The 15,549-nt window shown below is 36.0% G+C and overlaps 1 protein-coding gene across 6 annotated transcripts in view; it reads right to left on the minus strand.

Moving 5' to 3' along the window:
- Positions 1-15,549, minus strand: part of Ccdc148 (coiled-coil domain containing 148) — a 392,699-nt gene that overhangs the window by 252,813 nt on the left and 124,337 nt on the right. For 2 of the 6 annotated variants that reach the window (XM_021266013.2, XM_004835909.4), the window contains exons 4-8: positions 8,275-8,378; positions 3,375-3,457; positions 3,031-3,182; positions 1,847-1,942; positions 1,585-1,766 (exon numbers count right to left, since the gene is read on the minus strand). In XM_021266013.2, coding sequence (XP_021121672.2) covers positions 1,585-1,766; positions 1,847-1,942; positions 3,031-3,182; positions 3,375-3,457; positions 8,275-8,378 — 617 coding nt within the window. The remainder of the gene's footprint in view (positions 1-1,584; positions 1,767-1,846; positions 1,943-3,030; positions 3,183-3,374; positions 3,458-8,274; positions 8,379-15,549) is intronic. The other 4 variants (XM_087199161.1, XM_087199159.1, XM_021266009.2 and 1 more) reach the window with 4 other exon arrangements.

The raw sequence follows: 15,549 nt of genomic DNA on the forward strand, positions 1-15,549 counted from the left end.
CTTGCCTGATGAGTTCTAAAATCTCTTTAACAAGGTTTGGATGGGAAGCAGAGAGACAATACTCATTTTAAAATTTGAGACTTAAATTAAATGCATGGTTGAGGTAATATGTCAACTGTGATGAGTTCCAGTTAAAGAGTAATCAGTCAACAAGTGTACATGATATATTATTAACCTATTTCTTAGCTTTATCATAAGGTAAGAAAGGAGAAAGTAAGGGCAAGAGGTAGGGACAGAGAGGCTGTCAGGAAACCAAAGATATCTGGCTGGGAGGAACACAAGACTAGTTCCCAGAAGTGCCAAGGAGGAGGCAAAAGCCTGGAAAGGCTCTGACTTTTCCTCTGATTGCCTTTGTCATCTGCAAGCGTTCTAATGTAATCAACAGCTAAAATGTAAGAGTTTGGATCTAGAAGCTACCGATACAGATATCGACTTGGTGCCATAGGATATAAGGTTTCCTTGTTTATTTCTTAATACCAGTAGTTTCATAGAGAAGAATTGCATTCACCACAATTAATAAGAAATACAAATATCTTGTTATACTCATTGCCTTCCATTTCAAAATTAAGAACCTCTTTTTTAAAATTTTCTATAAATGTATCCCTTTAGTAAATTTCCTTTCTTTTCAAATGTAAGCACTTTAGGGAAATTTTTGAGGCCAATATTATGGAAAAAGAAGCAGTTTGCCCAAAAAATATCCCCTAGAAATGTCATAAAAGACAGTATCTAAGTTAGATCATGGATCTGACTCAGGGTGGCATATCTGGATGTATCCTTTATGTAAATTATAATATAGAAGACACTAGAGAAGATGATCACTGCCAAAATGAAATTTTAAATCAATGACCATTTGCCATTTAAAAGAGGATTGTCATTCTCAGTATACAACCAAAAGCCTATTTTCTCAAGCAAAATTTACATACAAAAGAAAGCTTTCAAAAATTTAGAAATATACTTTGTGTTCACTACAGGACAAAATCACTGTTGATTATAAGTAACATAATTCCATGAGTGTATTTTCCATTATAATTACTTGTCAGTGCTGACTTGTAAATTTCCACTTCGAAGTTTATATATTAAAATAAATATTTGTAGCTATTGAAAATTCATATTTGAAAACCATTCTTACCTGTGAAGTAAAGACCAGTAAGAGGGATATTTTCATCATGCTTTAACCTTACAAAACCAATCTTAAAAACTATTGCTGGGGATTTATCTCAGTGGTGCTGCACCTGACTTGCAAGCACAAGGTCCTGAGTTTGATGCCCAGTATGAGAAAAGAAAAATCTTAAAAACTGTTATCCACAGAAGGCTGAGGCAGGAGGATCACTGCAAATTCAAGGCCAGCCTGAACTACACGGTGAAACCCTGCCTCAACAAAACCAAACCAAACAGTAACTCCCATTATATAAGGAAACTATTTTGGAAAAAAGAACCCTCTCCAACAAATAGTCCATCTAAACATTTATTGATTGCATTCCAATCACACATTTAACAGTGAAACAGTAAATTAGAAGTATACTGAACTTGAATTAAAATTTAGTGTCAAATATCTCCAGGATTCAAGTAGTTTTATCTTATTACCTGTATATGTTTTCTAACTGCAGATCAAAATCATGAAGTTTCTTTTGATATTTCTCTGTAAAGTTACAGAACTCATTAAGGATTGATGATTTCAATTCAGGGTATGGGCATTCCAAAGTTTCTAATTCTGTGGGTAGTTCACTAAGTAGGTTAGTTTTTTCTTCTAAAGAATAACTGATTATCTGAAAAGAAAATTATATAGTTATTTCATTTAATATAAATGACAAATTGGTAAATAAATTACTAGCTGCATCCCACTTACTTTCACACTGCAGTCTGAAAAATCATTTTCTATTTTCTGTTGCTCCCGCCCAAGGCTTGCAAAGACAGCTTTCAATTGTTTTTTCACAAAGTCAACCTACAGTGCACATGAAACAAGCAGTGTGCAAATTACAGCAATTTGTCCAATATGTATACTTAAAGATGAGAATTATTCTCAAAAGCCAGTAAGTGATGCAAAATGAGATAAGGGAAAAATCTCTTTGAGGTCATGTGAAAGAAAGCGAAAGAAAGGCTGGCCAAGCGGGGCTTATCCCACAAATGAGCCTCAGTGAGGCTTTCCAGACAATAACCAAAAAGGGGCCCCACTGTATGGTCACAGCCATCCTGCACCCACATTTGGATTTGTTCATGATAAGGCAGAGAACTTGGCAGAGTTTCTCTACTTCAATCATCCCTTCCTTCCTATACATTCATGCCTCTGGTCCCCAGCAAGGCATAGATTTAAATTTATTATGTATGAAAGCAATGTAATATTACAGAACAGCTGAGAAGCAGAGAAACAACAGTCATTTAAACTCCTGCACCTACCACAATTAAACTCATGGAGCTGATGCTCTGTTGAGGGGAGGCAGTCAACAAACTAACAAACAAAAATACAGGAGAAAGCATCAAGAGGAAGAAGTGATATAAAAATAGGGTGTGACAGGGAGCAACTGTGGCTCCTAGGACATGCCTGTCCAAGGAAAGGACATTTAAGCCAGGAACGAAATGACAGAAAATGTCATCAATTGGACAGAAGAAGTAGCCAACCTAAAGATCTGAGACAGAAGCAAGCCTAGCAAGTTGGAGGCACAGAAAGGGGGCCAATATTATGGTACCCAGCTCTCATAGAAAGGGACAGTGCCAGGTGGAAAATTAATTGAAGCATCAATAAAGGGATCAGATGGGTAGGAGGACAGAAGGGCCAACAGGAGCCCGGGGGATTTCAGCAACAGGATGAATTGAGCCCCCTGCACTAGGGTAGGATCCCCGAGTGTCCTGGGAGAAGGGGCAAGGAAGAGAGCAGGGAAGCCAATTATGAGAAATGAGGGTGCATGGACAGATTCAGACATATGTTTAAGATACTGAATGAGCATCTCTTTAAATACACAAGACACATATGTTTGTTTCTTATCTCAAACTGTTTTCATATTACATTATCAAAAATAAATGTATCATACTGACTTCTTTCAGTACTGGGCCTGAGTTAAACTCCATATGATGGCGTGAATGCTGTAAGGTGTGATGCTGTCGGTACTTTAGATCTGCTCTCAGCTGATGAATAGGATCTATCACGTCTTTAAGATACATACTCCATTGTTCTGATAACTCTTGTTCTGTGGTGAAACAAAATTGAATCAGGGCAACACATTATTATTTTAAGATTCTTAACAGATATTGAGAATGCAAATATTTTTATTACTTTAGAAAAAGTGGCCATTAATATTAAAAGAGCATGACGTGAATGGCCCATTTTCATTCTTCAAAACAAAATTCCCCTTTAAATATACTATACAAAAAAATCTCACCAAAATTCCTAAGTTCACAAAGACACTTGTTTCCAATGTGCTCTTCATTGAGAAAAGATTTTATTTCAGAATCCAATTTACATCTGAAATAGACATGATCTCAGTCAACTTTTTTGTGATCGCCATCAAACACACAGGTTTAAAAATAAGTGGTAGTAGGGATGTTCACTGTAACGTGGTTTTGTTCAACTGCTCATGTATTCAGACCATGTGCTAAATCCCTAAAACGAGCAGAAGTGACAGCATGACCAAAGGCAGCACACAGCGGGTGCTGGCACCACTTCATGCGGTGAGCAGCTGGGACATTGGGAAGCAGCTGAAGGGTATCAAGCTGTCCTCACCTGCTCAGATCTGTGTTGTAGAAAGATTCACATGGAAGCAAGACAAAATAGAGCCTGAAGGTGGGGTGAGCAATAGAAATGGAAGATGAAGAGAAGAAATTACACAAATGGACCCATGAGGAGGCCACTTTAAAAGTTCCTTTGCAGAGATAGGAAGAGGGCCTGGGTTTGGGGGGGAGACAACAGGGCAGGGAAGGGAAGGGGAAGTGAAAATGACTAAAATCCAATATGTATATGTAGCAATTCTGCAAGATGAATATAATTATCATGTTTAGCAAACATACAATAGTAAAAATCCAGTTAAAAAATAAGAAATGAGATTCTGAACCAGAGAAATGAAAGAAAAAGTATATTTTATTTTTATATACTAGGAACAGTAATAAATCTTTATATTTAAAATATATGGGCTGGGGATTTAGCTCAGTGGTTCTACCACATGCCTCGCAAGTGCAAGGTCCCGAGTTTGATCCCCAGTACCAAAAATAAATAAATAAATAAATAAAATATAGTAAAAAAGCCCATTTTTAGAGTAAATCCATGACCAACTCTTAAAATGGGCATCCCAAAATACTCTATTTTATCCCTTGCTTATGGCAGTCAATTAAATCACAGAGAAGAGTTTGCTTTATTATGATTGTTAAAGTACAATATTAAAATTATATAAAATAAGAAAGTAGCAACAATTAAAATACTTTAATACAGTGATTAGCTTCATTTTTTGCCAACAAGTTTTGAGCCCTTAACTACATAAATTTTATATAGTTCTCATAATAGCATGTTTATCATTTTATACTGTAGAGTACTTTTTGATTTTTTTAGATATGTCTAAATAGTTTTCATAACTATCATTTTAAAGGCTGAATTATATACCATTTTTTATGTAGTTCATCACCTTCTAAGCCAATTTACTCACACAAGATAGGGGTTTTGTATTTGTTTGTAAGTATAAAGGAGGAGTGCTATTATAAATTATACTTCACCATCTATTTTCCCAGCATGTAGTTATTTAAGAAATTTTTCAAGTCACATTTGCAACTACTACAAATGGAGTCAAACCAGAATTTATTTCAGAACAGAGCTGTTTAACCAAAAATGTAGCACTTAAAAACCAAGCTGATCCTAATTGCATGGATTTGAACCTTTTTTTCCTTTTTTTTGGTAAGGTTGGCTAAGGGTTTATCACTTTTATTTATTCTCTTGAAAAACCAACTCTTAGATTCGTTGATTTTTTTGTATTGTTCTCTTAGTCTCCATTGCATTGATTTCTGCTCTGATCTTTATAATTTCCTCGTTTGTATGAGCTTTGGGTTTGTCTTGCTCTTCTTTTTCTAGTTTAAGATTCAGCATTAAGTTGTTTATTTGAGCTAGCTCTGTTTTCCTAATTTGGGCATTCACTGCTATGAATTTCCCTCATAGAACTACTTTCATTGTGTCCCTTCAGTGAAATAAATAGGACACACATTGTGTAAATACCGAATACTTTCTCTGGTGTGAAAAATTAAAAGTGTAAGTAAAGAATAAAATGTATAATTGATATTGTGAAATAGGAAGAAAAGGTCTAAAGGAGTAGGGGAAGTGGGAGGGGTAGGGGAAGGAAAGAAGGGAAATGAAAAAAGGAAAAAAATGGAAACAAAGTCTTTGTAAATAGGGAAGGATGGAGGGGATGAAGGGAAGGTAGGGGAATGGGGAAAAAATAAAACCAAGATACATCATGTAAAGGTACAAGATCCCAATGATGACTGTAACTGTATTGTATACCTAAAATGTACCAAAAAACTTAATGAAAAAGAAACCCAGCCAAGCTCCCTTATATTTTCAGCACCCAGAAAGCCCCAATAGAGAATATAAACTGTAAGAAGAAAGAAGCTATGGGTACTTTGTTCACTGATCCTCCACCAAGAAATTTGGCACTATCCAGGAAGGATAAGAACCTGGATTTAAAGTAGACTTCTGAGGCTTCAAAAACACCCTTTATCGGGCTGATTTATCTCCAGGTAGTTGTGCTGCATAGATTAATATATTATGTACAGTTGGGTGTGGGGGTGTATACCTGTAGTCCTAGCACTGCGGATGGCTGAGGCAAGAGGATTGCAAGTTGGAGACTGCTCTGGTCAACTTAGGGACTTAGCAAGACCATCTCTCAAAATTTTAAAAAAAGGGTTGGATATGTACCTCAGTGAGAAGGCCCTGAGTTCAATATCCAGCATCACCAAAAGAGAAAAAAAAAAACAACATACATATATATATATATATATACATATATATATATATATATATGCATGCAAATGATAACACAGAAATTCAGGGTTCTTTGTGGTAACAGAATTACCAGGATGCAACAAGTGAGTAACTGCCCTTGGGAAAGTGTATCAGAGTCCTCAAGGGATGTAGTTTGAATAACCCTATCAAATTTTAAATATAATTTAAATATTTAAATATTAAACATAATTTTAAATTCGGAAATTTTGTTGAGTTTTCAAAGAATTAAATTTTGCTTTTCTCCCACCTCGGCCAGCAAGAGTAGACCAATTATATCTTGCATGATATAAATGGAAATCTGTGGAAAAAAGAAAAAGCTGCCCAACTCCAAGGTCACGGAGCACAGGAGACAGGTGCAACTGCCTCAACCCCACCTCCACACAAACTAGTTTATTTACATCCAGCAACTAACTTTAATCTTCTGAGATTTCCATCTCATTTGTAAAACTGGGATAGCAATGTTACATATCTACACTGTAGGCTCACTGCAAAGATTAAATGAAATAAAATATGTAAAGTACTTAGCATATTACCTACACAAACTAAATTACCCAACAAAAATTAGACACCATTGTAGGCACATATCTTCTGTGGGACTAAGATTCTCAAATGGAGTCTTCTGGTAAAGGATAAGAATCTTTTACTTATTTATAGTGAGTGTAGATTTTTAAAGATTGACAAACACAGGTAGAGAAACTATTGATTTGCTAGAGGACCCTAAATTCTCCACAAATCTAAACATTTCAGTAACTCTTATTGCTATTAGTTTTTAAGTTCACTAAGCACATATTAAAATTAGCCTAAATTCTGGAATAGCATAGAAAATTATCTTGGGATTCTTTTTGTCCAATTTTCAGCTGTTAAAAGTTTCAAGACATTAAGGTCAGTATTACCAGAATGTTCCTCACTTCCACCGGCTTTGTGTCATTCCAAGTCAGCCCATAGAATTATTTGCCATAATGATATGTACATTCTTCCTTTGTCCAGCTCAAGGACAACTTAATACACAAATTAGGAAAATGTGGGACAGTCAAGATAAAAAAAAAAACCTTTTCCCAGCATATTCTTTTACATTTGAGCTTGCATCAGTGAACACCATAATTAAAGGTTCCTAATGGCTTGCCATTTTATATTTCAAGTTATGCAAATTTTTTAAAAATTCAACATGCTCAAACATTTTCTCCCCATAAAGGTGACTTTTTGAAGGATAAGATGGATCTCCTTTAGTTTTTATAGTAGAAATACAGTAAAAAAGTCTACATAATTTTGTTTTTCTGTATTGAGTTATTCTATAATATAAAACCCTTGCCAATCATGAGCATTTTACCTGACATATGAAAATCACTTGGGAAAACAAAGCAGGTCTATTAATGTGAAAAATATCTAAATAAAAAATAAAGCTAATGGTATTTGGAAACTTGATTTAGACAGAAATTATATATTTTGACATAAAATAAATGCTTAATACACATTCAAAAGCACCTTTTATAAGTACCACTATTATTAAAGCAAATATATTATGTTATTTATTTATCTTAAATGAAGGAACAATACACCTGCCTTCTCTTTCTCCCATGACTTTTGTTTTTTTTTGTTTTGGTACCAGGAATCGAACTCGGGACCTTGCGCTTGCAAGGCAGGCACCGGAACCACTGAGCTAAATCCCCAGCCTCCCATGACTTTTGAAAAGAAATTTCTATTTTAAAGGTTACAATTAAGATCAAATATAAATTTTTTTGTTTTAATTCAGTTTTAAGTGGCTGCTGAAAATAACAAAAATCAAAAATCAAAATTAAATAAATCATGATACAACTACATCAAGAAAACTACCAAACAACTTGAATGCCTTAGTTCAATTTGTTCATCCATATACTGAAATGATTTACATATTTCCTTCTGTGTGTCCCACAATGTGAAGGTGAATATGATGCCATTTTAGATCATGAGGAATGTAACCACTTATATTTATTTCTGTTATTCTTAGTACGTTGCATTATGTTTTGGTTACATATTTGTCTTCCCATAATACAATACACCATACTAAGAAATAAGTTGAAGTATAACAGGGAAGTGCAGAAAAATAAGTGAGTGGCAGATAGACAACAATTATCTTTTTTCTTTACAGATTCTAGATTAAACTGAGGAAATGAAAGGATTTAAATTTGACTCAAATTCAAACAATAATTTTAAAGTTTGATTGTAATTGCTTAATTAATATGAGCATGATAAAACATCTGACCAGATAAGTGCAACTGCTAGTGATTTCTACATATTCTCATGGAGATTATCCTCATTCTTACTTGAGTTCATTTAGTCGTTGGTGTTCTAGCCACCACACTTGTTTGTGTTGTTTGATTAGCATTTGTTCTTTGGATATTTTTGAAGTCTCCACTGCTTTTCTGATCTAGATTTAGAGGAAGAACAAAAGAATAGCAACATTACAGTTAAACAGAAATGTTTAATAGGCGTATTTTAAATTAAATACTTTCTTCAGTCCTTATTAGTGCATCTTCTAGCACATCATACACATAAAATACGATGTTAAAAAACAGAAAGAAGAAAGAGAGAATAGTTTTGAATACTGACCAATTTAAGAACGTTTATAAGGTATGAAAAGACATAAGATCATCCTATTTTTTCATATATACAATAAATAATACCTAATTCATATATCAAAAGAATTTTTTCTAGAGTGTTCCATATACCTGTCCCTATTTTGGACACATTTTCCTGTCAAGAATTATGAATGTCATAATTCCCATTTTTCAGATGAGGACACTGAAGGAAAGAAAAGTTCAAAGACTTGATCAAGATCATAAACCTCTTAAGAATTCAAGTCACATAGAACCTTCGTGTTCGTATTGGTTTTTATCTCATTCCTCAGCATAAGATGGGAAAGATTTATTGCTAAACTGTTAGGAGGCAGGGCTTTAGGGTCCAGGATGTACTAGAAATATGGCTTTGAAGATTCAATTTGAGTCTTTCAAACCCATGACTATAAATAATTTTTTAAATTTAGGCAAATATTTATTAGAAGGTAATTAAAAGAATTATGAAAAGTAATGTTAACATGGAAACCTAATTTTCAACTAAATGTAATTTTCCTCAAGTTTATGGTTTTTTAAAATGTAGCACATAATTAGTGCTTTTAGGTTTCTGCTGCCAAGTTTTGTCAGGCCTGGGCCTGTTGCTTTAGTCTGCTCTAAATCATAAAGCAGCCTATATTTCTCAGGCACCCCTAAAAGTCCAGTTCAGCCAAAGGAAGATACTGGCTAGAGGTGATTGAAGGGAGGAGAAAAGGAGAAGTCAAAGCATATGTCCACCCCCCACCTTTCTACTCTCAGAGGTTCTCAGAAGGAACTACACTTTCTCCAATGCTTCAATTTTTATCTGGAGAATTCTATTATGACTCCAAATATCTCTGATAACCTCAGCTCAAGGGCTATCATCTAGCCTTGCTTCTTTGTGTCCCTCTGACGTAGGAATGGCAGTTGATTCCCAGTGGTTGTTCATCTCTATATTGACTCCCCAGGCCTCTCCTTTTCAGCTCTAGCATGTGCATTACCATTTGCCAAATCCTCAAGTAATGTCTGCTTCCTGGTTAGACTCTGACACACTCATGTAATCTGAAGGTATATATTTCATGAAAACACCTTTAAAACATGTACAAAATTACAAATCAGAAACTCGATGAAATGCACAAATTTCATATTTTCTCTGCTATAAGAATATTTAGTACTCTGACAGCTTTATAATGAAGACATAAAAATTTCAGAAGACAGGTTCCAAGAAGGAATCTTCATAATGCATGCTATTTCTAGATGTTACTCACTGATTACTTTAACCTTGAGTTTATCTTTCTGCTGTGCTGACTTCTGATTCAAAATTAGGGATAAACAAATTAACCTAAAGACTACTTAAAAAATAAAGTCAAAGTCGAAATTTTTCCACAGAAGGCCTTAAAAGTGCTACAATTATGAAACTTAAGAAAAAATAAGTAGAGGGTTCTGCAGAGAAATAGTCATCACTATTTTACTGGATGAAAGAAGAAAAGTATACAAAATCTCTAAGATCTGACACTGTAGCACTTGGTTTAAGAATGTTTGAAACTTATTCCAACTCTTTACCATCTAAAGTCGCTAAAGTTTGCTGCAACAGACACAGTTTTAAAATTAGATTTCTTTGACATATTTGGTCCACTTTGTACAAAGAAAATTATAATGCATTGGGGGAACACATGGACACATTTTTATGGCTTAAGAAGAAAAATCAATGTTGCTGCCTTTGGGCCTGGGAAAGGCCAATTAAACAGATTTGAAAAATCAAAATAAAGCTACTATTTTTCACTAGACATTTACAACATTTTGTACAACATCCCAATTTTTTGTAAATTCACTCACTGATTCTACTTCTATCCTCAGGCCAAAAATGAAGAAAAATAAAGTCTTAAAAATAACAAAAAGATTTAAAGTTGTATCTTTATCAACAGGGACTTCTGGGTGATTCCAAATCATTTTACTGGGCAATAAGCCATATGAAATCAATATTTAAGGTGGGTAATGATTTACACATGGTACTGATTACTTAAAACTCCTTTGAAAAAAGACAAAAATAATAAATTCATAAATGAACTAGAAACTGAAAGACTCCTATGTAGTTTATTATGGTAGTCCAAGATAATAAAAACCTAAATAGAAATATTGGAATACTACAAAACCCCTTAGGACCAGAAGATCTATTTTTAGAAATAAACACTATTAACCAATGGACAATTTACAAGTTGGTTACATGTGTCTATATATTTGTCAAAAATCACTGGAAAGTATACTTACACTTGTTCATTTTATTTGTATGTGAGTTATACCTCCATGAATAACTATCAACATAAATACAAAGAAAAAAACTATATGAAGATGCAATTTCTCATTAGAGGTTGCTGAAAACTCAAATATGCAAAACATATTGTGAGACTATGGGAAATATGCTCTACATTTCTAATAGAAATACAAAATGATACAACCCTTATAGAATGGAATCTGAGTATGTGTGGATTTCACATGGATTTTGTGACCCAGCAATCCCATTTTTAGAAAATGTCTGAAAACTATATTGGCAAAAGTATAAAATAAAACAAAACTATTCATTTCAGTACCATTGAATAAGAGAAAAAGATTAGAGAAGGGCCGGGGATTTAGCTCAGTGGTTCCAGTGCCTGCCTTGCAAGCACAAGGTCCCAAGTTCGATCCCCGGTACCAAAAAAAAAAAAAAAAAAAAAAAGATTAGAGAACAAAAATCCCATTGATAAGTATTTTTGGCCAAAGTACTTTGAACCTGAATCTGATCAATTCTCCAGCTATAACTATCAATCAACTGGAAATACAAGAGAGAAAGATTAGTTAAATGATACCACCATGATGAAATCAGCATAATTCAGACCGTAAGAATGCTAAAGGAGAGGTCCAACATCCCTGACTAAAGCAAGGGTCACGTGGAGGTGCTCCGAGAAGATTCACTGGCAAGTACAAGTACCCTGAACCACAGTAGGCAATCACACCCTGAAATAAAAGATTAATCTGAAAGACGATACATGTAGCTCAAACCAAATATCTGGATCTTGAAAAGGGGAAGCAGAGTTCCCACAGCTTGTCCACACCACCCCATCCCCACCCCACCCTCTCCGAGGAGCACCCATCATAGGAGCAGCCATCACTGGGGCAGCCATCATGGGAGCAGCCCATGTAACCTGAGGGAAGCAACTAGCACTGGAGGGGCCAGATTTTTGGAGCAGACTCTGCAGTATATCTACTCCCTCTCCCCATTATGTCCCCAAACACTGGGGAACGCTGCATCCCAGCAGAAACCTCTCCGGCACTTGCTGCAGACAAGGGATACCCCCCAACACACAGGCAGAGAGGGGTGAGTAGCGCCAAGTCCACCAAAAAGGACCCATCATGGATCACATCCCTGGAGGCACAGAGGAGGGAGCATGTCAGGAGCAATGCTACATAATTTTAGGGAAAAGTCATTTGGTTAGCCTAGTTCTCTTGCCTACAGCCCAGCTATGGAATTCCAAGACATAATTCCATTTTGGCCTCTGGTCACAACTGAGACCTCAGTGATCCCGTGATGCTGTGATTCTCCAGGACAAGAAACATCTTGGGAGCTGAAAACATCCTGGGAGGAACAAACATCTACTCAGTTCCTCATTGTTCTTGGACTGTTACCATCTTATTTACGCAGGATGTACTGAACTCTCTGCAAGTCATTTGTTATATCTGTTTCTCCTGATGTACTGAATAAAAGTTGCGGTAAGCTGGGGGCTTTCGTCTTTGCCGCCCAGAGCAGCACTGATCAGACCCAAAGCTCAGCTTCTTCTCAGTCTCATTTTTCTACCTATCCTGTAATTCACCGTGTGCTGTTGTGGCTCGCAGGAGACTAGGACTTACTGCAGAGGTTCTGGTAACGTCCCCTTCCCCTGTTCCCTACAGGAGCAGGACTGAAGAGTTGACCCAGAGTGAGCTCTTCCTTGTAGTTTCCACAAAGACTGGAAACATTTGAGTTAGCAGGAAATCCTGAGCAATGGCTAGTATGGGGGGGGGGGTCTTTGAACCAAGCCCAGGGACTGTGACAGATTCTGCTGGGTGGAAAGGGGAGCTCTTGAGACAGGGTCAGTTTGGGATTTAAGTGCAAAGGAAAAGACATACAGGCTGGGGCAGAGAACTTCTGGCGACAAATTAGTAGGAAAATCTCTGAAACAAGAACCCTGAGGTTCCTGTAGCACACAGGGAAGTAGAGCTCATAGGACATTGGCAGAAGATGGGAGGAGAGCTTGGTGTCAGGAAAATTATTTCACATCCTCCCTCTGTCAAATTAATTGAGTAGGTTGGATTATGGGACACAGAGGAAAGAGTGAAGTTGACCACACACAAAACACACCCTGCATTAAGGAAACGGGATCAAAGAAACTGACACCCTACTACTTCTGGGAAAGTTGATAAACAACCTGTACATGGGACAGTAACGTGGCTTCCTGGGAACAGACCGTGACTAAACCAAGAAAGGAACTGAGTGGGCCCTCAGACTTTATGTCATAGCAGTCAAGAGGGAATTTGGGTTCCTGTTGAATTGTAGGTTTTGGGTTTTTTTGTTACTCTTTTCTTTTTCTTTTCTTTCTTTTCATTTTTTGCTTCATTGTTTTCTTTGCACTCTCCTATTCCCTTTCTTTAGTTCTTGTCTTTGTAGCAATACTAGCTTTTACTACTTCGTCCTAACTTCTTAAAATTTTTTCAAGGTTTTTCCTATATTCTGCTCTGTCTGTACTATCTTCTCTCTGTCTTCTTATTCTATTCTGTTTGTTCTACCTTATTTTATTTATCCCTTAGTTTTCCCTTGCCTCTTCTCTACCTTTCAGGTACACAAATATATTAACAGCTTCTGAAAACCTTGTATCTGTGCTGAATTCTGAATTATACCTCCCTTCTTCTACATCTCACCCCTGTGCCTACAAATATCTTCTTAAAAACTTCAACATTTACTCTACTTCAACTATAAAGGACCTCCAACAGAGTCTGACACACTGTCCAATTTTCTTTACCTATTATTATTTCTCCTTTCTTCCTTTCCTCCTACTGATGTATACCCCTCTCTCATCCATCCCTCCATCTTTTCTCTTTTCTTCTTTTCCATATCATGGACAAACTGCTAATAACAATAGAGTATAGACCAGTGGTGGCAAACCTATGGCAAATGTGCTGCAGGGAGCATGCAGAGTCCTCTCTGTCAGCACATGAGCCAAGTTGCCCCAGCAACCGAGCCACAGGTAACAGTTTTTAAAAACTAAAACCTCAATATTCAAGTTTAATTGCAGTGTTAGCACTTTACAATAAATAAATGGGTTTAGGGTTGCAGTTTGGGCACTCAGTCTCTAGAAGTTTTGTCTTCACTAGTATAGACTAAAAGGTAAAGGGTGAAAGTGTAAATGCAAGGTTTAATAAATATAAGTGATGTATGAGTGGAGCTGTTAATGCTGTTATTACCAGTAGTAATTCCCACCTCACAACACAGTACATGATCCAAATCATTTACAGTAATACCTCAGTTCACAAACACTTCGGTTCACAAATAATTTGCTTCACAAATAATTTAGTTCACAAATAAAAACATTTGGCAAAATTTTGCTTACATTCACAACCTCTGCATCAGGTGATGAACACAACTGTGTCCATCTTCCCCCACATTAACACAAATGTGGCCATCTTCCCCAGAATTGTAGAATGAATTAAATTTGTACACTGACTACCACTGTAAATTCAGCAGTTGAAGTGATAAACACTATCTATGCACAAAATGAACATGTCACTGGAAGGCAGAACCTAACTAAAAGGATCTTTATATCAATTATAATCTTTCCTTACACTACTTGACCTCAACTCCCAGGATCCTCCCCCAAACACACACCCACAGATACACACACACACACACACACACACAAAGGGAAATGGGAAACCAAGACAACAAAATATTGCCAAGATCTCTCAACCTTCTCAAGGCAGATACGTCAGACACTGATAGAGAAGAAAGCAAAAACCAGGTAACAGAACTGTACAAAATGATCAAAGAAGACATAAAGAGTTCAAAGAAGACATGACCTAAAAGATAGAACTATTGCAGAAAATGACCAACATGAATGTGGGAGAAACAAGTAAAAAATTAGATGAACTGACCAAAACAGTTCAAAACATGAATTACTAATTTACCAAAAATATGGACTTCATGAAAAGGTATCAGACAGAAATACCAGAAATAAAAAATTGTTTAGAATTCATAAACTGCAGAAATGACCAATGTGAAGACAGGGATTCTAAAATCAAGAACATAGTACTAAATCAGGATGACTCACTCAAAGAAGCTTTAAGAATGATAAGAGAGGGCCAGGGATTTAGCTCAGTGGTTCCACCTCTTGCCTTGCAAGCACAAGGATGCAAGTTCGATCCCCGACACCAAAAGTTAAAAAAATAAAAATAAGAGAACAAGAAGCATTCATCTAACAGCTACCAGATTCACTAAGAAGACCAACAAAAGACTAATTGGAGTTAGAAACTAGAAGACAGAAAACAATGAATACACAATCTGTTTACAGAAATCATAACGGAAAACTTCCCAACTTTAACATGCAGGTTAAAGAGGCTTACAGAACACCAATTATGATGAAAAACGGAGCTCCCCACAACAAATCTTAGGCAAAATCCAAGATGTGCAACAACAAGACAAAGTTTGAAAATCTGTCAAAGAAAACCAAAAATCATGTATAAAGGTAAAATCATTAGGATTAGAGCAGACTTCTCACACAATCATTAAAGGTCAAGAGAGCATAGAATGAAGTATTTCAAGCTCTAAAAGCAAATATCTTCCAACCCTGACTAATATGTCCTACAAAATGTTCTTTCTTTTTTATTATTAAGTTTATTGGTACATTTTAAGTATACAATATAGTTACATTCATCATTGGAAATTTGCACCTTTACATAATCTCTCTTGGTTCTTATTTTTTTCCCATTCCCCTGCCCTCCCTCCAA

Source organism: Heterocephalus glaber, unplaced genomic scaffold, assembly GCF_053883595.1.
Source record: "Heterocephalus glaber isolate CG9 unplaced genomic scaffold, H.glaber_assembly_v1.0 deba00000347, whole genome shotgun sequence".
Classification (NCBI taxonomy): Eukaryota; Metazoa; Chordata; class Mammalia; order Rodentia; family Bathyergidae; genus Heterocephalus; species Heterocephalus glaber.